The following is a 24,192-nucleotide window of genomic DNA, read 5'->3' on the forward strand; positions in this document are numbered from 1 at the left end:
AGGTCAAGCAGCAGGGAAACCTTTCTGGACAGTAATAAAGAATCTTAGGAAGGGAGGGAAAAAGGAAATGAACAGTGTTTTGAGTAATTCAAGTGAACTCATAATAGATCCCAGGGAATCACTGGAGAGGTGGAGGGAATATTTTGAACATCTTCTCAATGTAAAAGGAAATCATCATGGTGGTATTGCAAACAGCCAAGCTCATGGGGAGGAGGAAAAGGATGCTGGTGAAATTATGCTTGAGGAAGTGGAAAGGATAGTAAATAAACTCCATTGTCATAAGGCAGCAGGAACAGATGAAATTAGACCTGAAATGGTGAAGTACAGTGGGTAGGCAGGGATGAAACGGCTTCATAGAGTAGTAAAATTAGCAAGGAGTGATGGTAAGGTACCTTCAGATTGGACAAAAGCAGTAATTTCACCTATCTATAAGCAAGGGAACAGGAAGGATTGCAACAACTATCGAGGTATCTCATTGATTAGTATACCAGGCAAAGTATTCACCGGCATCCTGGAAGGGAGGGTGCGATCAGTCGTTGAGAGGAAGGTGGATGAAAACCAGTGGGGTTTCAGACCACAGAGCGGCTGTCAGGATCAGATTTTCAGAATGCGCCAGGTAATTGAAAAATGCTACGAGAGGAACAAGCAGTTGTGTTTATCTTTCGTAGATCTAGAGAAAGTATATGACAGGGTACCGAGGGAAAAGATGTTCGCCATACTGGGGGACTCTGGAATTAAAGGTAGATTATTAAAATCAAGCAAAGGCATTTATGTTGACAATTGGGCTTCAGTGAGAATTGATGGTAGAATGAGTTCTTGGTTCAGGGTACTTACAGGAGTTAGACAAGGCTGTAATCTTTCACCTTTGCTGTTTGTAGTTTACATGGATCATCTGCTGAAAGGTATAAAATGGCAGGGAGGAATTCAGTTAGGTGGAAATGTAGTAAGCAGTTTCGCCTGTGTTGACAACTTGGTCTTAATGGCAGACTATGCCGAAAGCCTGCAGTCGAATATCTTGGAACTTGAAAATAGGTGCAATGAGTATGGTATGAAAATTAGCCTCTCGAAGAATAAATTGATGTCAGTAGATAAGAAATTCAACAGAATTGAATGTCAGATTGGTGATACGAAGCTAGAACAGGTCGATAATTTCAAGTATTAGGTTGTGTGTTCTCCCAGGATGGTAATATAGTAGACAAGATTGAATCAAGGTGTAGTAAAGCTAATGCAATGAGCTCGCAGTTGCGATCAGTAGTATTCTGTAAGAAGGAACTCAGCTCCTATACAAAACTATCTTTAGATCGGTCTGTTTTCAGACCAACTTTGCTTTACGGGAGTGCTAAAGGGAGATACCCTTAATCTTTTATGCATAATAGCCACAGCAGACATCAGACTTTAGATCTCAGAAAAGGTCAAGATGTATATGAATGTGGATGATATAGTGATAACCGCAACATTGTCAGAAGATCTCCAAGCATCTTTCAATCAACTACCAGAATGGGCAGACAGGAATGAGTTGCAAATAAATGAAGAAAAGAATGTATCCATTACATTCAGAAGGGGCAGAAAACAAAAAGTACACACACACAAGAACAAACCCCTAGCCACTGTAACGCACATAAAATATTCAGGTGCGATTCTGCAACCAAATGGAAATAAATTCTCACTACACATTAAAGACAGATTCATTGCCGACATCACAGCTATGAACGATGTAAATCAACTGGGGAAATTATTTCTAAGAACTGTGATGCAGCTTTTCCAGTTTACAGGGTCCCCAGTCGCCACTTATGGACTAGAAAATATCAAGCAGCATTTCACAAAAAATCATCTGAAATAACTTGAGAAAGTAAAGGCAATTTTCCTCAAAAAGGTACTATACATGTCCAAGTTCACACCGTTTTGCCTTGTATATGCCCTGGCGAGAGAACAATTTTATATTGAGGGGTTGAGGTCAAATTTACTTCTCGAAGGTACCCCAAGCTATGTGGAAATGAACAATAAAAGAACAGAAATATGGGATGACTTCTTCGCAGCTGACGTGATAATACCAGAACACCAGAAAGACCAAATTTTGAACCAAGGTATATGTTGAACATATCTGCAGTGCATGATTTTCACCACCAGATCTGCAGCACAGTGAGGTACCACATACCAGGTACTGTACAGTGCAAATGCAAATTATATGGAGATTGGTGCGACAGATATTATGCAATGTCGTATAGGGAGAGACATGTACATTTGACACAGTTTTGCACTTCAAATATCTAAAAATATATGTGTGCTTCTCTATTTCAATGGAACAAGGAACGTTGAACCCCAATCTCAAATGATGAATATTTGTAATTCTGTGCAATTATATGCTATATATACTAATTCTCTAACTCCACCATTGTCCAGACCCAAGTCCGGAATGGAAAAGGAGGAGGTTTAGCTGGCTTGGAAACGTGCTGTAAAAGAAGCAAACGCAGAGTGTCGAGCGGTGGTAAATAACTCGACCCCCCATAGGGGCCAACGGCTTCGGGCGGATGAGCCCCTTTGGGTGGGGTGATGGTCCCTTCAGTGTTGGAAATGACACTGGAACCCATCATCTATGTCTTTGGCCCAACAGCAAAACGGACAGAGGAACCTCCTTTTTGTGGTTCTCATCAGTCGCGGAGGCGGATGAGGTCATGCCAGATGGACTGGCTGTGAAGGCGCAACTCAATGGTATTTCAAGTCTGTGGCAATCCGTTGCAGTCGTGGTACTAGAACCTGCATGTCGCATTTCATTTGTGCCGCAGGGTATAGTTAGAAGATCATAGTGTGTGGGTCACTTCCTTGCAAGCTGCGATCCACCTTAAACAAAATTCCGCTTGTGGCACTTTTTCCTGCTGTCACCCCTTTCAACTCACGTCCAACGGCGATAGGATAAGAATGTTGGTGGCAGGTTTTCGGGTGAAACTGGAAGCCTCTAGTTCAGACCTGCACATTGGAAGCAGATGTGTGATGGTCGTCTTTCTGAGACCCCGTGACTACTCAGGAATTCGGTCCTGCATCTGTGTTTGGGTAGGCCTATTTAGGATCACCGCTGCCCACCCTGAATGTGGGCTAAACATCGGTAGTCACAATCTCAGCCGGCTGGGAGGCCGCACCCAGTGGGTCACCCCTTATGCGGTCGAAAAACGAAGATTACCAAAACTCTGATTATAGGAACCTGGAATGTTCGAACCCTAGTTGATCTGAAAAGACAATAACAGACCTGAGAGAAGAACAGTGCTTGTCACCCATGAGCTTGGACGAATGAACATTGATATTGTTATCTCTACTACAGTGGTAACACCAAACAAGGCACAAACACAGTTAAAAGGGGAAGGTAAGAGTACAATACACAATATAAGAAAACACTACACACTTGGAAAAACAGTAACTAGCCTTTATGCGGATCTCCAACAAAACAAGTAAGTAACTACCAGTAGGGCCAACTAGTGAACGACAAAACGGGAAGATGGAAGGGCTGGGAACCTACCAAAGGCATGGACATGGCTTAGATAGCGGATTCCGAAATGAATCACCGTGATCCTTAGTTTTTAAAATATTATTTACAAGATAATTCTACATATACATTCCAAGTTATGAGCTATAAGTTCAGTGATATACATGGGTTATTCGTAGCAGTGTAAATTCAAATTACAAATCAACTGTACATCTAGTTACCAATGCAGTAGTACAATGCAATTTACAGGTTATCCAAAATTTAGCGTACCTAAGGTGATACAGAACTATCAGAGGCAAACCCCAAGGGAAATACTATTAAACTACAATATACATATTTTAGTGAAACAAAACGGGAATGCCTCGGAAACGAACAGGTAAGTCTAGCTGACAAACTAAGGCGTCATAAGTAACTAATTTGGTGAATCTAGGCGAGGTTAGGGCAGACTCCTGTATGAAACCCAAATCGGAACATTGCAGAATTTTTAGCAGGAACGGAATTCAAGAGTGCTTACCCGAGGAGTGTGTCATCCCGAAAACCGGAGGGACGTCATCCAGACAGGCTGCTCGCAGACAGATAAACCGAGACCGACAGAATTCAGGATACAGAATTCATTCGAACACTGCCTCACTCACTATATATAGGAATTACTGGCCTTGGAGGCAACCAATCAGCGTGCACGTGTTCCCTATCGCCACCTAGACTCACCAATCACAACCTTACTTTCGATCGAGAACTTTGACTAACATTCTAGAATACGCATGATCGCGAAAGTCGTATTTTTCCAGAATAGACAGAACACACTTTCTAGAACACATACCAACAAAGTAACACACCCTGTAGAAAAGTTATGTAACTTTCTGGATCTTTCCAGGAACTACAGACAGAATTCTACTATTTACAAATGCCTATGTTACAACATTATACAGTACAGGTTAGGTCAATAAAAATAAAACATCATATCGTATTTTTCAAACAAGGTCTTCAAAAAAATACATTCCACTCACATTACATAGTTCACCTGTAACAGATATTGCTGCCTTTAGTGAAACCAGACTGTCCAGCGAAGGTAAACTTAGAGTTCAGTTCAGGCTACACAATCTTCTAGAAGGGAAAAGATGAGGGAGAACACCAAATTCATGGTGTGGGATTCGCTGTGAAGACCACATTGGTGAATGATTATCAGGTAACTCCAACCGCTGTCAGTGAAAGAATTATGACTCTCCGAATCCCACTCTCTAGAGCCAAATCTATGACACTCATCTCCGCATATGCTCCCACCTTGGATGCTGATGTAGAAGCCAAAGACCAATTCTACAACCTGCCAAGCACTACCATCACCAAAGTACCATCAAGAGACAAAATCTTACTACTTGCGATTTCAACGCCAGAGTTGGTAAAGATCACCAATTATGTGGCAATGTGATGGAAAAACATGGACTTGGCACCTGTGATGCCAATGGTCTACTGTTCCTTGGTTTATGTGCTGAACATGAACTCTTCATTACTAATACTCAGTTCCGCCTGCCTAATCGCTACAAGACCACTTGGATGCATCCTCACTCAAAACAGTGGCACATCCTTGACTATATCATCACCAGGCAATGTGATAAGAAAGATATCCTTGTTACAAGGACCATAAGAAACGCTGACTGCTGGACAGATCATAAGCTCCTTTTTGCCAAAAAGATCAATCCACAACCTGCCCAGAAAGAAATTTGATACTTCTAAACTTCAAATTGAATCCATTGCTATAGATTAGAGAAATGCAATCTCAAACAAACTGGCTAGTCATCCAGTCAGCAGTGATGGTACAAATCCCGAATGGGCCACGCTTCAGAAGGTCATCTCTGAGTCAGCTGAGGAAACAATTGGTTTTGTGAGGAAAAAAAGACAAGACTGGTTTGATGAAAATAATAAAGAAATTAAATGAATATTGAATTTTCACGACCGCATTGTAATCGAAACAGACTTTCAACGTATTATGTCGTGTTACGTACATGTAGTACGTGTTGAAGAGATGTTCTGTACTTAACATCCCACTGGTGTCTGGCTGGCCATTTTTGTTCTGTACTTAACATCTCTTCAACACGTACTACATGTACGTAACATGACATAATACGTTGAAAGTCTGTTTCAAAGAAATTAAATGTCTGATCAATGCCAAACGGGAAGCCTATCTATCCTATCTTCAAGGTCTGTCTTCCAATGTGAAGAAATCACATTTCTTGGAACTTAAGGTAAATATCAGACACAAAGTAGGGAAATCAAGAACAACTGGTGGCAACAAAAAGCTGAAGAACCGCAAAAAACTATCTGATGCCCGTGACCGGCAAAACTTCTATGCTGGCATAAAGGTCCAATTCAATCTTCATCGGAGTCACTGAAGACTGCTGACAACTCCATCAATTTAACTGGTAGGGCCTAATGGAGAAATTTGAGAGCGTTGGAAGGAACATTTCTCTGCGCTTCTAAATCGTGTCTCCAATGCTGCTGAGGACTTTCATCGTAAAGTCTCTCAGCAGCCCCAACAACCATGGATGGCAGTTCCACCTACATACAGAGACTTCACCAAAGCACTCAATCAACTAAAACCAAGAAAGGCTCCTGGTCCTGCTAACATTCCTCTGGAACTGATACAAAATTGAGGTATACCCTTGAAGACTAGACTTTTCACACTCATCCTCTTGATTTGGGAAACTCAAGAAGTACCTGACAACTTGAAGAATGCTACCATCATCACTACCTTCAAGAAAGGCAATCGTAGTGTATGTGGGAACTACCGTGCTATATCGCTATTGTCTATTGCAGGTAAAATTCTTGCAAGGATTCTATTAAACCGGCTCTAGTTATCTCAGAGAGGATTTTGCCTGAGTCTCAATGTGGTTTCCGAACCTCCAGAGGCACAACAGATATGATCTTCTGTGGTAGACAACTCCATGAAAAATGCTGAGAACAACAGCAACCTAGGTATTTAATTTTCTGTATATATATGTTCAGTCTTCAGCCCTAAGGCTGGTTGGATCCTCAACAGCTCTGCCATCAGCTGTCATAGATGGCCTAGGCATCACTGATGAGGTGTACTAGGGAAATGAGGAGTGAGGTAGTTTCGTGTTGCCTTCCTAACCGAGCCAGAAGTTGCTATTGCATATCAGTCTGCCAAGTCCACCGAAATGCATACACCAACTGACCCTATGAGCAAAATTTTCACACCATTCATAGCAGAGACTGGCTGCACAAGGAATGGCATTACTAGCATCGCTCATACCTCAGTCACTTTCATATTGTCAAAGCCAAGGATAAGACAGACAGATCAATGAAAGTAACAAAATTGCTCTAGCCCATACAAGAAGACATAGTGCACTGTAAACACTAGGTCCTGCCAGCAAAGGATCTGGAATAAGCCTTTGATTCAACACCAAGATCTGCTATGTACAAAATATTGAGACATTTTGGATGTCCTGAACGTTATGTGGAATTGGTTCAAGCTCTTCATGATGGCATGTCTGGACAGGTTCTTCATGGTAACTCAGTATCAGATTAGTTTCTAATCACTCATGGACTGAAACAAGGTTGTGTGCTTGCTCCTACACTCTTTGCACTGTACATGGCTGCCATGCTGCATGAATCATCTGCAAACAACTTAGGCATGGAGATTAAATTTTTTTTTTGATGGAGGCATTTTCAGTCTGGCATCACTTCGCTCACAAAGATGTACTCTGTTTACCAGAGTGAAAGAACTGCAGTATGCCGATGGCACCCCATCTCCTGCTCTAACACCTGCAGAACTACAACTATCAGTCAACTGCTTTAAAAGTGCATGTGATCGCTTTGGTCTTGCCATTAACGTGAAAAAAACAAAACAAAGGTACTTGCACAACCTGCCCCAGGATGAACTCTTCCAGAGTTCACCATCTTCATCTTACTAACACTGGAACAGGTTGATCATTTTTCATATCTTGGAAGCATCTTGTCTAAACGGTGCACCTGCGAACAAGACGTTGATAAAAGAATTGGGACTGCTCATGCAGCATTCGGACGGTTAATGCACAGAGTCTTCATGAATAATGACCTAAAACTACATACCAAACTCATGGTGTACAAAGCTGTTGTCATTTCTACGCTGCTGTATGACTGTGAAACTTGGACGCTATCGCTGTGATATCAAAAAACTTGAGCGCTTCCACCAACAGAAAATGAGATTCTTCTTGAATATTAAGTGGGAGGACTATGTGACCAACACGACAGTTCTCGACAAAGCACAGCTAAACAGCACTGAGGCAACAATCATCGCTCATCAACTGAGATAGTTAGGCCATGTTCCTGGCAAAGGCGATACCAGGCTTTCCCACCAAATTCTTTATGGTGAACTTTGCTCCAGCAGTAGTTTTAAGGACCAGCTGAAACACATCATAAAGACAACTGGTATAGATATACAGACATGGGAAGAATGTGCTGTGAACCGTTCACTGTGGCAGAACACTACATCCACCGCTGTCAACTTGTTTGAAAGAGAACGCCGCAGACATCAAGAGACAAGCGACAAGTAAGAAAACAATAAAGGTGTCTTTAATCTACCTACGGACCAATAATGAGGTTTATACATGTAATAAGCAAGAAAACTCCATCAATTACAACCCCACCCTCCTCCATCCATTCGGTGTGATTTGTGTGGGCGCATGTTCTAGGTGGAATACCTTGTAGAGGAGAGATGTGTTCACTGCAACAGCCAAGAACCCACCCGCCGTTCCCCAGAAGTAATTTTGCTTTTATAACCCATGTGCCAGCATTTCCACTGGGCAAGACACAACTGGATACGACGTCACTCCCAGCAATTAAGTAAAATGAATTCCGTTACCAGCCCGCGCACAAGAAATACACAACTGCACAATAAACACACAAGTGAATGCAATCTGTAAAGAAAGAATGTACAATACAGAAGAACAATAATTCTCTATTCAACTCGCCTTAATGTAGGGGAGGGTACAGCACGCTTGCAGCTTTACAAAACTTGTGCACCCTCGTGTCAGCAGGAAAGTTCTTTGTCACTAACCTACCATAACGTATCCAGAATAATGGAGGTGTCACGCGGGATATCAGAGGCCTGGGGCCGCTTTGTGGCTTCTAACCTGGGTGCTTATGCCCCCAGACTCCCTTTGCTTGATCCAGACCAATAGCTTTCTCACTAACCTACCCTAACCAATCCAGACCAATGGCTTTGTCACTAACCTACCCTAACCAATTCACACCCTAACGTATCCAGACCAATACCATACGAGATTCATAAATTCAAAAGTAGCGCCACTGCACTAGGACTAGTTCTTTCAATGAACAATTGGCAGTCCTGTCCACTGCATGATCACGACCATAACGAGAAGTGAGCAAGAGAGAAACAAATGACAATGCTATCACACCTAGATGAATGCCCTGCAAAATTGTAAGTCTTAAGGGCCCCATATACGCGCAAACTTTTGGTATACTTAACTGCACAGACTTGCCTCCAGGAGGTAAGTCAGAAGCATGTAGTTGCTCATACACGCTCAGACTAAATGATTATTTACCGAGGAAGTTGAAAACGTCGCGCTCAGCTGTTTTCTGTTTAAAATTATGGGCTTCGGATGGTTGAAAAATGCATACAGATTGAAATTAATTAGATAGTTGGTATAGAAGATGAGTTGTTATTTGGACACAATGTAGCGCTCTGCACAAAGAAGACACGCAAATAAAGATTTCAGTGTTCATATTTGTAGGTTACCACATTTACATTTTCTGCTGCAACTCTGAGATGGTGCTTTCATCGCAAAGTCTCCGGCTGAATTCAAGCAGCGCCAGAATGTCAGAGACTTGCCTGCAGACTTTTTGTCGGCAGACTTATCAGCCATACACACAGAGACACGTCTGAAGAGACTGATTTGCGCAGACTTACCACCGACTAAGTCTGTGCGTGTATGGGGCCCTTAACTGAACTTTTGTCACAGCATGTCCCCAATGAAATCAATTGCCTAGGCTATGGCTGAAATAAAATAAACTTTTACCCTGGTGTAGTAAGAAGAAATCACTACAAGAAAATGCAACACTGGAACGAAGTTAATAGCTTATACTAACTGATTTGGGTAGAGAGAGAAAAGAGTAATCCTAAGCAGAAAACAATGTCAGTGTCACCTCGCACAAAGTAGGTTCATCACCAATAAGTTTATCTATTTTTTTCACAGTTCCTAAATTAACAAGGAATTTTTTCACACATAAGTTTCAAAAAACGATCAAAATAATCATATTAAACAATGATATATCATGTAAAACAGATATCTAATGAGACACGAACAAGTATTTTGAAAACTATGAGAAAGTACTTACTTCTACCAATTTGATAAATCGAGGAAACACTGGATTTCTGCTGATGGCAATTAGAGGCAATCTCGGCCAAACTTCAGGAACTACAACTGTTGCCGGCAGAGAATGATGAGAACCATCATCATTCTGTCTTGACTTTGAATACTTTGAATCGCTCCCACTCCTTCCATCAGATCGCTGACTGCAAAAGAATCTCACCGAAGAACTATTTGAAATCAACCGTGATGAAATATACAGGCTACGGAATGAGCTTCGTGCTTTAATGCAGTTTCTTTCTTCCTGTTGTACTATTCTAGAACTACCACAAAATGCACTGCATCCTTCACGGCGAATTCCCAATAGTCTTCGGATACAACTCCCACGAAAACTTCGCAACATCATTTTGACCCAATGTGTTAACCTTTCGTTAATGAAGCAACATGAGTATTGTTATCCTAATCCACTCAATCACTCAAAGTAAGAGGGTTTCAAAGGAACTACTTGATCACCACCTGAAGGGAACATAGGGCAGCATGTCTTCGATCATTGCCGAAATGTCTGGCAACATGCACAAATTTATCATAACCAAACACGAATTCAAGGATCGTGATCAAATATTCTTACGAGAGTATGAATGTAACAGTACTGGATCATATCAGTAAAGATGAACTATGGTCATAGTACAGACTGATAATACTTGGCGCAATCATATGACTGTGTTGCATAGTGCTTTTGGACTGTGTCACTTTAAACTCCTCTCTCCCTAACCCCGCACTCGTGTACTATACATATAGTACTCTTTACGGCACATCACAGAACACTAGCATGTAGCATTATTTTGCTCCAAGGAGCTTATACGAGGACCGGCCGCCGACTGAGCACAGCAAAGGGAATGGGTAGAGCACAGAGTATTTACAATAGGAATTGCAGAGAAGTAACTAAATTGGTCACTCGAAGGAGCATTAATCATAAGGCGGCTGCTCACTAGGAAGCTGCAACATGTAAAGGCCGGTCTCCACTAATTAACATTTAACAACAATATGTTGAATACTGTTTAATTTAAAATTGCATCCATACTTAATAAACATGCTAAACTTGATTTTCTTTGTTTATATATAGGCAGTTCATTATGTCCATTTGTGGTAATTCATTTAGGTGGTGTCTAGTATTTTAAAACAAGGACAATGTACTCAGATGAAGAGGATTTGGCCTTTGTTATTGCCATTTATTATTGCCACTGTTGCTTCTTGTTATGATTAAGAAATGAAGTTTGATTAGACACATTTGCTTCCCTCATCCTGCTCATTGTTTCAAAAGCAAACTACTCGAAGTATAAACTTCGTCCGTTCCCACCCCCGACTTCAGATTTTCTGATTTTTTTTTTTTTTTTTTTTTATTTTTTTTTTATTTTTTTTTTTTTTTTTGCAATTCTCGACTGTACTGGGAGCGGAGGGACGCTAGGTTTTCTTTCGATGCACACGCGGGAACAATTATGTATAGTAATTTAGAGTTCCTGGAAAATGTTGCCTTTCTTCGCTTTATCTCTGTATTCCGTTAATGAAACATCCCCAAACAAGGCTTATCTAGTACGTCAGTAATTATGTCCAAAGTAATCTTGCTCCACTCCATTTCAGACTATAAATTGTAGTATAGTGCAGAGAGAACGACATACATGCGCGTACCGCTACCGATACTGTATTTGTAATTTATATCAAAGAGAATGAGTGTTGCAGAGTGCTGTAACTATAATCCTACTTCACGAGAAGCACGTCGTTTGCGTAGTTTGGCAATCTGTAGACATGGAAACAGGAAGGAAGTTGCGGAAGCTGTGCCAACATCTCACGAACAACGAATTGACTTGACTTAAGGCGCTATAATATATTAGTTTCATGGTCCGTATTGATAGTTCAGGTATGAAGGATGAGTTCTCCACCTAATCAATACTTTATTTTACATAGTGTCAATATTATTTACATAAAAACAGTACCGGTTTCGACCCGTAAATAGGTCATCTTCAGCTGCTAGAGAACCTACTTAATAGCGACTGTACAGAATAAATGCTACTAAAATTAAAATTAAACAAGAATGCCATTAAATAAACATGATACCACTATTCTAAAATTACTTAATGTTAAGATATATACATATGGTACAGTTTTGGGGTTAAGGGGGTCATTTTCAAATATTACATTAACTGAGGCTGGAATTGGATACAGTTCTTAGAGTTAATTAAGAATCGCTGATATTCAGATGTCAAGTTATCTGTGTTAAATGGCACTATCATGTCCAACGGTTTATGAGATCTTTTGAAGGGCATTGTTGTGCCGAAAATATTACGGGGGTGTCGTGTTCCTTAGAATAAGAGGTTCAGCAATCAGTTCACGGACACATAGCTTATACTCAGTCTATATCACTGCTGAAAAATATGTTAGTGAATGCCACTATTCTAAAAATACTTAATATGAAGATATATACATATGGTACAGTTATGGGGTTGAAGGGTTTTACACTGGCCCCATGATTACCACATATTACAAAAGTTCTATTTGCTGAGGTTGAAATTGGATACAATTCTTAGGTTTTATGGAGAATCATTGACATACTGGGGTCAGGCTCAGATATCCAATGATAAATGCCAGTAGCATGTCCAACGGTTATTCAAGGTGCATTGTTGGCCCGCAAGTATGCTGGGACGTCGTGTTCATTAGAATAAGAGGTTTAATAACCTGTTTACAGATACATAGCTCTTACTCAGTCTATATCAATGATAAAAAACAGGCTAGTTTATATTAGATGTCCTTATTGAGGTTTACGATGCTGTGCGTGACATATTGAAATCAGTGAAAGCTAGTTGTGGGTGCTCCTCTCTTCATACTTGCGTTCCCTCACGTAATTTTTAAAAATCTGAGAAAGAAGAAAAGGGAGGTAGGTATTAAAATAACTGATAGAGAGAGCCTGTTAAATAGGTTGTATATACGGTATGTGTGTGTGTTACTTACGTGTGAGCTGGATATGTCTTTGAGCATGTGCAGCACGCTCCTAACCGTGCGTTAAGTAATTTTGGAATAGTGGTATCATGTTAATTTAATGGCATTCTTGTTTAATTATAATTTTAGTAGTATTTATTCTGTACAGTCGCTATTAAGTAGGTTCACTAGCAGCTGAAGATGACCTATTTACGGATCGAAACCGGTACTATTTATGTAAATAATATTGACACTATGTAAAATAAAGTATTGATTAGATGGAGAACTCATCCTTCATACTTGTACTTGACTTAAGGCGGGTACTCACTAGGAAGCTGCAACATGTAAAGGCCGGTCTCCACTAATTAACATTTAACAACAACATGTTAAATGTTAACTGGTGACACAATCAAAATGTTAAAGGTTGAATACTGTTTAATTTAAAATTGTGTCCACACTTAATAAACATGTTAAACTTGATTTTCTTTGTTTATATATAGGCAGTTCATTATATCAATTTGTGGTAATTCATTTATGTGGTGTCTAGTATTTTCAAACAAGGACATTCTGAGTTAACATGCAAAGTCAATTGGAAGACACAGTCACAATATGCATGTGAATTGTAACATGTTATTTAACATGTTGGTGTTAAATGTTAATCAGTGGAGACCGGCCTTAACGCAACAGTTGCTGCAACCATATTTTTCTACAGAGTACGCCCTGAGCTTCGTTGCAGCAAACGTTTACAGTGAGGTGCGCTGCGATCCCTCTAGTTGTCGGTATTCCGGCGAAAACAAAGCGGCGCGCAGTGTATTCGTTGACGTGATCCAGGTACATTTCGTTGTCGGGACGCGCAGAGGTCATGGAGTGGACTGAGGAATCCTGTATAAATTTAACAGAATTATATCGCATTTCTACATTATTATGGGACCCTCGAGATACGAATTATTTCAAAAAGAACTTGAAAGCTGATGGTTGGACGGAAATTGGCAAGGCTATGCGTTCAACTGATGAAACGCTCATCCTTCAGAAGAGAGAAGGCCAAAATGAACAAAACTCAAGGAACAGTGAAAGGTAGGTTCTGTATATGTGTTAACACGAACATATGCGGCTTAAGTTTAATGTTCCTTTTCAATACAACATACAGCATATATTGAAGTTAAAAATTTCATGATTGTTCCGTATTGAATAGAGAAATATACAAAATTATATAGTAGGATGGGTCCACCTTTCAATACTCCGTTGTTAAGTTGAACCAAATAGAAGTTACAGCCTGTTCATTTGGGACCATTTCAACACATTTGAAGTGTCATCATCAGCCAATTAGCAAAGCAGTGCAAAAATTAAGACATAAAGATCCAAAAACAACTAACACAGACAAAAAATTAACAGAGTTGATGTTCATAACACAATGATCACAGTCAAAAAAAGACTGTGTTATGAACATCAATCATTGTGTTATGAACATCAACTCGAATTGCTTCGACATGAAACATTGTTAATTTTTTGTCTGTGATCATTGTGTTAGTTGTTTTTGGATCTTTTTGTCTTAATTCTTGCACTGCTTTGCTAATTGGCTGATGATGACACTTCAAATGTGTTGAAACCGGTCCCAAATGAACAGGTTGTAACTTCTATTTGGTTCAACTTAACAACGGAGTATTGAAAGGTGGATCCTTCCTACTATATAATTTTGTATATACAGTACATATGTTAAGGTATAAATATATCTCAGTTATTTTACAATAAACAACATTTCTTTTAGAGGAACATCAAAAATGTACCGCAGCTCATGGTTTGCATTTACTCACTTTCATTCATAGTGGATCGGCACAAACCCCGAAACCTAATTGATACTGTAAGTGAAATATTACTTCTTAGTTAATCTGTAACGTTTTAAGAGTACCTTCCTTGCCATGGTACACGTTCTTTTCTTATGAAGTAGTCTGCCAGCTCATCTCGAAATACTTTAAATCTTGCGGGAGAGCAGCGGGGTATACTTCTCAACGGACGCAATGATGTCAAGTCTTGACCATCATGCCAGGTAGGTTCCTACATGTAAGTGGCCGTCTATATTGGTGTCGAGGAAATAAGGTGGTGTATACAAAGCTCGAGAAGAACCGTGACGAAAAAAATTTATGCAAGCGAGCTATAGCCATAATCACACTCCGTGCTTTGTCTGGTTCAATGAGCGTAGACTTTCTCAAAACTCTAAACACTGACTCCATAATCCCCAAAACGTTCTCTACAACCCTTCGTGCCCTACTGAGGCGGTAATTTAAAATTTTTTGTTTGCACTTTTAGCGTAAACTTGCCCGGGGTATGGTTTTATGACATTTTCAAGTAAAAGAAACGCAGAATCACCAAGAATAAAGTACGGCAATGCTTTGATTCTATCTTGCAAAGGTTCAGACACCGGCAGTTGAAGACTACCATTTTCAATCATTCAATAGAAACGACGATTTTAAACACCCGGCCATCGGTGATCCTTCTTTGGCAGCCAACGTCCACAAATATAATATTGTAATTTGTATCCACTACAACAAACACTACTATACTAATTGTAGATTTGTAGTTACGAAACGAGGATCCACTATGGAAAGGTTCTTGGATGAATATATGCTTCTCGTCCATTGCACCCACACAATGAGGGAAGTTCCGCAAACGACTGACGCCTTCTGAAACGTTCTTTCAGTCTTGCGAGTTGCCTGGAAGCTGGAAAGAAATATTTGAAAGTTACTCAATTTCACCCTTGGCTACTTCTTTTCTTATTCGAATATCTATTATAGGCCTAATCATTATAACTAAATTATCGATGTCATTTCCATCTCCATCTGTGTGAAAATTGAAAAATATTGTTCGATTTTTGTTTTGCATGATTTAAATTAAGGAAGTAGTACTCTTTTTAACTCGAAATGGCGGTCATTTATACCGTGGGGACAATGTTATTTTACCGGCATTGCAGCTTCAAACTATTCGAAGGTTCGTATAAATTCTGCCAAAAGTCATTCTCAAGTAATATATTCATAAAATCATACAGCTTTCTATTCAACACAGAAATACTTTTGAGAAATTATTGTAAACAACCTCATATTTTTCAACATTTAAGGACACTTTTATTCTTCGTCCGGCGGAGTAAGAAAAATAATAATAATAATAATCCACCTTCTGTAAAGATCACATAACCGCATTTCAGTTGAGAATTGTAGTGTAGATACAGTATATTAGATAGTAACTTGCCTGTTATATTCGTGTGTATTTTTGTGCAAACGGCAGGTTTCATTTCTATTACAGCATAGGAGAACAAGTACTACTAATATTAACCTGTAAACGTGTTTAACTTTGTTGCTAATCTTTGAGTACCAACCGGTAGTTCTTGCGAATATCTAAATTTAGGCCTAACTGGAATTTTCATTCCTGTGTGTGCTTAGTAAGAAGCTAGGATACGTCTGAACGCAGTTTTAACATTATTGTAGTATAGTAACTTATTAGAAATTAGAGTGCCTATTCTATAATTTTGAGTAGTTTTGCGAATTTCGAACTTTAATGGTAATTTTCTTTTCTGTTTTTGCTTGAAAATAACCTGTTGTAATTAGAATAAGTCTGAACGTAGTTTAAAATTATTGTAGTGTATTGTAGTATCTGTACTTAGTCCGAACGTACACTGACTGACAGAGCAAATGCAACACCAAGAAGGAGTGGTCAGAACTTTATGCCAATTGCAGGGTAGACTGACGTCACTGAGGTATGCTCATGATGTGAAATGCGCCGCTGTGCTGCGCACGTAGCGAACGATAAATGGGACACGGCGTTGGCGAATGGCCCACTTCGTACCGTGATTTCTCAGCCGACAGTCATTGTAGAACGTGTTGTCGTGTGCCACAGGACACGTGTATAGCTAAGAATGCCAGGCCGCCGTCAACGGAGGCATCTCCAGCAGACAGACGACTTTACGAGGGGTATGGTGATCGGGCTGAGAAGGGCAGGTTGGTCGCTTCGTCAAATCGCAGCCGATACCCATAGGGATGTGTCCACGGTGCAGCGCCTGTGGCGAAGATGGTTGGCGCAGGGACATGTGGCACGTGCGAGGGGTCCAGGCGCAGCCCGAGTGACGTCAGCACGCGAGGATCGGCGCATCCGCCGCCAAGCGGTGGCAGCCCCGCACGCCACGTCAACCGCCATTCTTCAGCATGTGCAAGACACCCTGGCTGTTCCAATATCGACCAGAACAATTTCCCGTCGATTGGTTGAAGGAGGCCTGCACTCCCGGCGTCCGCTCAGAAGACTACCATTGACTCCACAGCATAGACGTGCACGCCTGGCATAGTGCCGGGCTAGAGCGACTTGGATGAGGGAATGGCGGTACGTCGTGTTCTCCGATGAGTCACGCTTCTGTTCTGTCAGTGATAGTCACCGCAGACGAGTGTGGCGTCGGCGTGGAGAAAGGTCAAATCCGGCAGTAACTGTGGAGCGCCCTACCGCTAGACAACGCGGCATCATGGTTTGGGGCGCTATTGCGTATGATTCCACGTCACCTCTAGTGCGTATTCAAGGCACGTTAAATGCCCACCGCTACGTGCAGCATGTGCTGCGGCCGGTGGCACTCCCGTACCTTCAGGGGCTGCCCAATGCTCTGTTTCAGCAGGATAATGCCCGCCCACACACTGCTCGCATCTCCCAACAGGCTCTACGAGGTGTACAGATGCTTCCGTGGCCAGCGTACTCTCCGGATCTCTCACCAATCGAACACGTGAGGGATCTCATTGGACGCCGTTTGCAAACTCTGCCCCAGCCTCGTACGGACGACCAAATGTGGTAAATGGTTGACGGAGAATGGAGAACCATCCCTCAGGACACCATCCGCACTCTTATTGACTCTGTACCTCGACGTGTTTCTGCGCGCATCGCCGCTCGCGGTGGTCCTACATACAACTGAGTCGATGCCGTGCGCATTGTATAACCTGCATATCGGTTTGAAATAAACATCAATTATTCGTCCGTGCCGTCTCTGTTTTTTCCCCAACTTTCATCCCTTTCGAACCACTCTTTCTTGGTGTTGCATTTGCTCTGTCAGTCAGTGTACTTTAAAATTATTGTAGTGTATTATAGCATCTTATTAGAAAGTAGTGTGTTTATTCTATTACTGTGAAATATTTATATAGTATAGTACCGTTTCTGTGGTATCTGTAGTAAATCTCTTTCTAAAATTCTGTTGTTGTAATTAGGGTAGACTTAACTGCAGTTAAGAATTGTGTAATTCTTGTGTATTATTCTCTGTTTCCAGTAATTAACAGCAATTTTCATCGTGTTAGCGAGTTGAGGGAATAAAAATAGTACAATTAAGTAGTATTGTAGTGTAGTAGTAGCCTATATTAAATAACCTACTGTCGTGTGTTCTTTGTAAACCAACCTAGACAATATTTCTTTCCTTTCACTTTTATTTTGCACAGAATAAGTTATCATATTTTTCCTTTTCTTTTCGTTATTTAGTAAAAAATGGATAAGCAATGCGAGTGTAGGAACTGTGGCTGTGGCCAGGCATTAAAGAGTATGAGGGAGGAGTTGGAGAGCCTGAGGGAGATAGTTAGGATTCTCTCAGAGGACAGGAAGGAAAAGAGGCCTCCAAACAATGTACAGGATACAGTAGGTGTAATACAGTAGAGGGATTGGAAGGAAATGGGGGAATTGTGGAAGACAGGTGGTCTAATGTTTTAAGGGGAAGGAGATTGCAGGCTACGGGCTCCATTCAGGATCAAAATTCAGAACAGGTGTCGATGAGAAATCGGTACGAGTCACTGCAGGTAGAAAAACCGAGGGAAGATGAGGAACACGGAACTGTTGCCGAGAAGTTTGAAAGTAGGAGAAAGGGAAGAGGTAGGAAAGGGAAATGTGGAGTAGTGGATAGGAAAAGACACATGGAACAGGGTAATGGGTTGGAGAAAAGGGAGGAGAAAGTAGCTTCTGCAGCTGTCAGGAAAGATAGGACTGACCAGGAGGGGAGGGGATCAAATGAGGTGGGTAGGGTTGAGGCTCTGCTCATGGGGAATTCTATCGTTAGACATGTCGGGCAAGTTGGTGGAAGAAAGCGTACCAGGGTAGAGTGTTATCCAGGAATTAGGTTAAGGCAGATGTTGAGGAAAGTAGAAGAGAAGGAGGAGGGAAAGGAGAAGGTGGTAGTGTTTCACGTTGGTACTAACAACGCAAGACAAGCAGGTATAAGTAGCAACATAGTTGGGATGTGTGGGATCTGATAAATGCAGCACGGATGAAGATTAATGGAGCGGAGATTGTTATCAGTGGAATACTGTGTAGGAGGGATACTGACTGGAAGGTGATTGGGGATTTAAATGAGACTATGGAGTGGATATGTGGGCAACTGGGAGTGGAATTTCTAAATCCTAATGGGTGGGTAGCAGATAGGGATCTGCGCTCAGATTGCCTTCACTTAAACCGCAGTATAACATTTAAGTTAGGAAATTTATTTGGAAGGGTAATAGGGAGGTACATTCAGGGAAACAGGGTGCGCTAGGGAGCGGTGTTAAGAGAACAGGGAACTGGAAATCAAGTAGGGATGACATAAAACTGTTAGTGCTCACCTGTAGAAGTATTGTAAAGAAAGGAATAAAATTAAGTAATTTAATAGATATATACTTACCAGATAGGAGTTAAATTATGGCTGAGAAATGATATAATGGGTGCAGAAATTTTCTCACGGAACTGGAGGGTGTATCGTAGAGATAGGATAGGAATGGTAGGAGGGGGAGTATGCATTCTCGTGAAAGAAGAATTTGTAAGCTACGAAAAAGTTAAAGATGACAAGCACGAAATTCTAGGGGTAAGCCTCATTTCTAAAGATAATAGACAACTTGATGTCCTTGGAGTGTACAGACCAGGGAAGGGAAGCGCAGATGCTGAGTCAGAATTATTTGATAAGATAATCGGCTACGTGGGAAACGATAAGGAAAAGAACGTGATCGTAGCGGGTGATCTTAATTTACCAAATATCAATTGGGAAGGTAATGCGAACGACAGGAAGCATGACCAACAAATGGCAAATAAGTTAATATGGGAAGGGCACCTGATTCAGAAAATGATGTAACCAACTAGAGGGAAGAATACCCTGGATGTGGTGCTGGTAAAGCCACATGAGCACTATAGAGAAACCGAAGTAGTAGATGATATTAGTGATCACGAAGCTGTTTTTGTGGTATTTAAAAATAAATGTGAAAGAAAGGAAGGTCTTAAAAGTAGGACTTTTAGGCAGTACCATATGGCTGATAAAATAGGCATGATGGAGTTTTTAATAAGTAACTATGATCGGTGGAAAACGGAAAATAAAAATGTAAACAGCGACTGGGATGGGTTTAAAGCAAATGTTGAGGAATGTGAAAATAGGTTTGTACCTTTAAAGGTGGTAAGGAATGGTAAAGATCCACTATATTATAACAGGGAAGTAAAGAGAATAAGAAGGAGGTGCAGGTTGGAAAGAAATAGAGTTAGAAATGGCTGTGGAAGTAAGGAGAAATTGAAGGAACTTACTAGGAAATTGAATCTAGCAAAGAAGTCAGCTAAGGATAACATGAAGGCAAGCATAATTGGTGGCCACACTAATTTTAGTGACAATGGAGGAGTATGTATAGGTACTTTAAGGCAGAAACAGGTTCCAAGAAGGACATTCCAGGAATAATTAATGAACAAGGGGAGTGTGTATGCGAGGATCTTCAAAATGCAGAAGTATTCAGTCAGCAGTATGTAAAGATTGTTGGTTACAAGGATAATGTCCAGATAGAGGAGGTGACTAATATTAAAGAAGTATTAAAATTTACCTATGACAGCAATGACATTTACAGTAAGATACAAAAGTGAAAACTAGTAAAGCAGCTGGAATTGATAAGGTTTCGGGGGATATACTAAAGACAATGGGTTGGGATATAGTACCATATCTGAAGTACCTGTTTGATTATTGTTTGCATGAAGGAACTTAAGCAAATGAATGGAGAGTTGATATAGTAGCCCCTGTATATAAAGGAAAGGTTGATACATATAAAGCTGAAAATTACAGGCCAGTCAGTTTGACATGCATTGCATGTAAGCTTTGGGAAAGCATTCTTTCTGATTATATTAGACATGTTTGCAAAATTAATAACTGGTTTGATAGAAAGCAGTTTGGGTTACGAAAAGTTATTCCAATGAAGCCCAACTTGTAGGATTCCAGCAAGATGTAGCAGATATCGTGGATTCAGGAGGTCAATTGGACTGTATTGCAATTGACTTATCTAAGGCATTTGATGGGGTAGATCATGGGAGACTACTGGCAAAAATGAGTGCAATTGGACTAGAACAAAGAGTGACTGATTGGGTGTCTCTGTTTCTAGAAAATAGAACTCACAGAATTAGAGTAGGTGAAGCTTTATCTGGCCCTGTAAAAATTAAGAGGGGAATTCCTCAGGGCAGCATTATTGGACCTTTATGTTTTCTTATATATATATATCAATGATATGTGTAAAGAAGTGAATCAGAGATAAGGTTTTTCGTAGATGATGTTATTCTGTACAAAGTAATAAATAAGTTACAAGATTGTGAGCAACTGCAAAATGACCTCGATAATGTTGTGAGATGGACAGTAGGCAATGGTATGATGATAAACGGGGTTAAAAGTCAGGTTGTGAGTTTCACAAATAGGAAAAATCCTCTCAGTTTTAATTACTGCGTTGATGGGGTTAAAGTTCCCTTTGGAGATCAACGTAAATACCTAGTTATTAATATAAGGAAAGATATTCATTGGGGTAATCACATAAATATGATTGTAAATAAAGGGTACAGATCTCTGCACATGGTTATGAGAGTATTTAGGGGTTATAGTAAGGATGTAAAGGAGAGAGAATATTTGCCTCTGGTGAGACCCCAACTAGAGTATGGTTCCAGTGTATGGGACCCTTACCAGGATTACTTGATTCAGGAACTGGAAAAAAATCCAAAAAAAGCAGCTCGATTTGTTCTGGGCGATTTCCGGCAAAAGACTAGCGTTACAAAAATTACAATACAAAAATAATGTACAGACTGCTGTATTACGATCAAAATTACTTAGGTAATATCTATTCATATGGGGGCTATCCCCATCCAACTTACGGTGCTCCCACATTTCAGCCTCTTCCTACCCTTAAAATGACCGAAACTACGCATTCAAATCCCAAGTGTCCAGGCCCCTCTGCATTTATTCCTTCACTTGAAGTATCTATATCTCCCAACCAAACAACTCCGCCTCGAGCATCTCCGAACCTTACCTCTATGTGATCTTTTAGTCTGCTGATGATTGCTTGACACATTTGTGGTACAAATTTACTGACGACTTGCTTGGATATTCTGAAGAGATCCTGCAAGCTTGCCAAGATGTCGCCGGTGGCTAAAAATCTCAAAGCAAGTCCCAATTTATCTTGAATTTATCTTCTAAATTTAGTGCCCCTTGTTTTCATTTTCGGTTCAAACAAATTTAATGAATACTCGAAATCGGTCGGTGATAACGAGTGAAAATCTTAAAATATCTACTTATTTCTTGCGATTTCAAATCCAGAAGCAAATTGGAATTAGCTTTGCCTTTGTAAAAGTCACCTTGCCACCAGCGACGGGAATGTTTATAGCCCTCGATTAGGTAATGCAGCAGAATATACACAGCATTTATGACGAGTATAATGGACGACATGGTTGCATGTGTCACAACGAACGCTGCGAAACTACAGGTGTTCTCATTGAGGTTTGAGGAACGTACACATTATACAAGGTGGCAGCAACCGTTGCGTTGTATGTTGCAGCCTCCTAGTGAGCACCAGCCTTCAGATGCTACATCAAGACAAATAAAAATGGCGACCGGTATACAACAGACAATATGTCATGTAGATGCTTACAATTTCTCGGACGCAACTACAATCTTATTAAAATAGTCTTATGGAAGAAAGTAGATCGCAAGTCACACGGTATAAACATTAAGAACGATAACTGCTATGAAATCACAAAACCGAATGGTTGAATATATTCTTTGCCATTTTAGACTTCATGTTTTAAACCTTTTCTATCCTCCTTGCAATATTCTATGGTCCTTACCTTGGTCCTAGGCACACACTGGCAGCGTGGCTTTGGCGCAAGTGAAGCCGGAAGATTGTGGCCGCCGTCATCTTACGACACTACAGCGCCACTGTACACATGCATGTTACTGTGTTACGTGCAATTTTGTTTTATGTTGTTTTAATGCCATTTCACATCAAAGCTTCGGCAAACTACTGTGTGGTAGAATGATGAATACCTAAGTAGTGTTTGGGCGAGGTTTTTTCTATTTACAAAGAAAGAATAAAGAAGGAATAGGAGTTTCAATACATCGGTAAATGGCGTACATGTGCTCATGTACACCTGTTGCCTACTTGCTGTTGTTTCTGTTTGAGCCATCAGTCCATCGACTGGTTTGATGCAGCCCTCCATGCCACACTATCCTATGCTAACCTTTTCATTTCTACGTAACCAATGCATTCTACATCTGCTCTAATCTGCTTGTCATATTCAAACCTTGGTCAACCCCTACTGTTACTACCACCTACACTTCCTTCAAAAACCAACTGCACAAGTCATGGGTGTCTTAAGATGTGCCCTATCATTCTATTTTTTCTTCTTCAGTTCAATATCTCTTCATTCGTGAACCGATCTATCAATCTCACCTTCTGCATTCTTTTGTAACACTACATTTCAAAAGCTTCCATTCTCTTTCTTTCTGAGCTAGTTATCGTCCATGTTTCACATCCATACAATGCCACGCTCCACACGAAAGTCTTCAAAAACATACTTCTAATTCCTATATTAATGTTTGAAATGAGCAAATTTCTTTTCTTAAGAAAGCTCTTCCTTGTTTGTGCTTGCTTGCTTTATAAAGGAAAGGATGATAAAAGGAAACCAGAGAAATACAGACCAATCAGCCTGACCAGTATAGTTTGTAAAATACTGGAGAGCTTAGTAGCAAAGTACATCAGAGGGATATGTGATGATAGAAATTGGTTCATGAGGAGCCGGTATGGATTTAGAAAGAAATTTTCTTGTGAGGCACAAGTGGTGGGATTTGAGCAGGACATATCAGATCAGTTGGATTCAGGAGGCCAGTTAGATTGCATAGCCATAGATCTTTCCAAAGCCTTTGATAGAGTGGAACATGGAATATTATTAAAGAAATTGGAGGGAATAGGATTGAACTTAAGGGTTATACGTTGGATAAGAACATTTCTAAATTCAAGGGTTCAGAAAGCCAAAGTAGGAAATAATATATCACAGGAAGGGAAAGTTTGGAAGGGAATCGCACAGGGTAGTATAATCGGTCCATTACTTTTCTTAATATACACAAATGATTTAGGGAACAATATAACATCAAAAATAAGTTTGTATGCA

General features: G+C 40.4%; 1 protein-coding gene across 2 annotated transcripts in view; it reads right to left on the minus strand.

The window, feature by feature from the left end:
- The window catches only part of Lon (Lon protease), a 456,188-nt gene extending 445,577 nt beyond the window's left edge, over positions 1-10,611 (minus strand). For both annotated transcript variants that reach the window (XM_067138307.2, XM_067138306.2), the window contains exon 1: positions 9,830-10,611. In XM_067138307.2, coding sequence (XP_066994408.2) covers positions 9,830-10,207 — 378 coding nt within the window. In that variant the 5' untranslated portion in view covers positions 10,208-10,611. The remainder of the gene's footprint in view (positions 1-9,829) is intronic.
- Between the last annotated feature and the right edge of the window lie 13,581 nt (positions 10,612-24,192).

Source organism: Anabrus simplex, chromosome 1, assembly GCF_040414725.1.
Source record: "Anabrus simplex isolate iqAnaSimp1 chromosome 1, ASM4041472v1, whole genome shotgun sequence".
Lineage (NCBI taxonomy): Eukaryota > Metazoa > Arthropoda > Insecta > Orthoptera > Tettigoniidae > Anabrus > Anabrus simplex.